Source organism: Aureococcus anophagefferens, assembly GCF_000186865.1.
Source record: "Aureococcus anophagefferens unplaced genomic scaffold AURANscaffold_2268, whole genome shotgun sequence".
In the NCBI taxonomy this organism is placed as follows: domain Eukaryota; class Pelagophyceae; order Pelagomonadales; family Pelagomonadaceae; genus Aureococcus; species Aureococcus anophagefferens.
The window spans coordinates 1-1,015 of NW_008706723.1; the positions used below are offsets into that span (position 1 = coordinate 1).

The 1,015-nt window shown below is 74.3% G+C and overlaps 1 protein-coding gene across 1 annotated transcript; it reads right to left on the reverse strand.

Annotated features, from left to right (window-relative positions):
- Positions 1–30: 30 nt before the first annotated feature.
- Positions 31–807, reverse strand: AURANDRAFT_69568 (hypothetical protein; the record flags this gene model as incomplete). The annotated part of the gene is made up of 1 exon (XM_009045340.1): positions 31–807. A coding segment is annotated over one exon (777 nt), but the record flags the coding sequence as incomplete, so codon positions are not given.
- Between the last annotated feature and the right edge of the window lie 208 nt (positions 808–1,015).

The following is a 1,015-nucleotide window of genomic DNA, read 5'->3' on the forward strand; positions in this document are numbered from 1 at the left end:
GGTGATCGTCGCGGCGTAGCGCGCGAGGACGCGCTCGGCGGCGGGCGTCGTCGCGCGCCAGGCGAGGCCGCCGTCGACCCAGTCGCAGACGAGGCCCTCCGCGGCCTGGCGCCGCGCGGCGTCCGGCGCTCCGGACCCGAGGCCCGCGGACGCGACGGCCGCGAGCATGGGCACGGCGTCGAGCACGTCGTCGAAGTCGTCGCCCAGCACGCGCCGGCCGCGCTTCGGCGACCGGCGCCGCGCGCTCCGCGTCGCCGCGGCGCACGCCTCCGCGACGGCGCGGTAGGAGAACCCGTCCATCTGCGCCGCGAGATCCAAAAAGTCCAGGTCGTCCGCCGGGTCCGCGACGCCGCGCGCGATGGCCCGCGCGCGGTCGGCCTGCGTCGGCGGCGCCACGTGGAGCATCTGGTCGAAGGCCGCGAGGCCGTCGGCGACGCGCGTCGTCCGCCGCCGCCGCGGCCCCCGCGGCGCCGCGGGAAGCGCGTGGGGCGCGCTGTTCGTGACGACGACGAGGACCCGGTCGTCGCGGTCGGCGCCGCCGAGGTGCGCGAGGACGTCGCCGAGGGCGAGGTCCAGGCCCTTGACGTGGAGCACCGCGGGCGCGAGTTGCCGCGCGCGGTCGTAGTGGCGCCTGGCCTCGCCGAACTTGGACACGGAGAACCGGGAGTAGAGCTCGGCGCCGTGGACCGTCACGAGGTCGCCGCGGCCCCACTCCGCCGCGAGGCACTCGACGAGCGACGTCTTGCCGCAGCCCGGCGGGCCGTACAGGAGCAGCGCGCGGTCGGACCACCGCGGCCCGCCCTCGACCTGGGCAGGAAAAGAGTGATTCAACGTCGCTTCAACGTGAGTGTTCCGCGCGCGCGCGTTCCGGAAAAAAGCATCCACGCTTCGAGACCGTTCCGAGAGATGATCGCTCGTCCAAAAACCAGCCGAAACGAGTGGAAACCGGCCGAGATCGGAGCCTTTGAAGTTGGGAATGTCGCTCTCTTTTCCTGCCCCGCCCTCGACCTCCCGC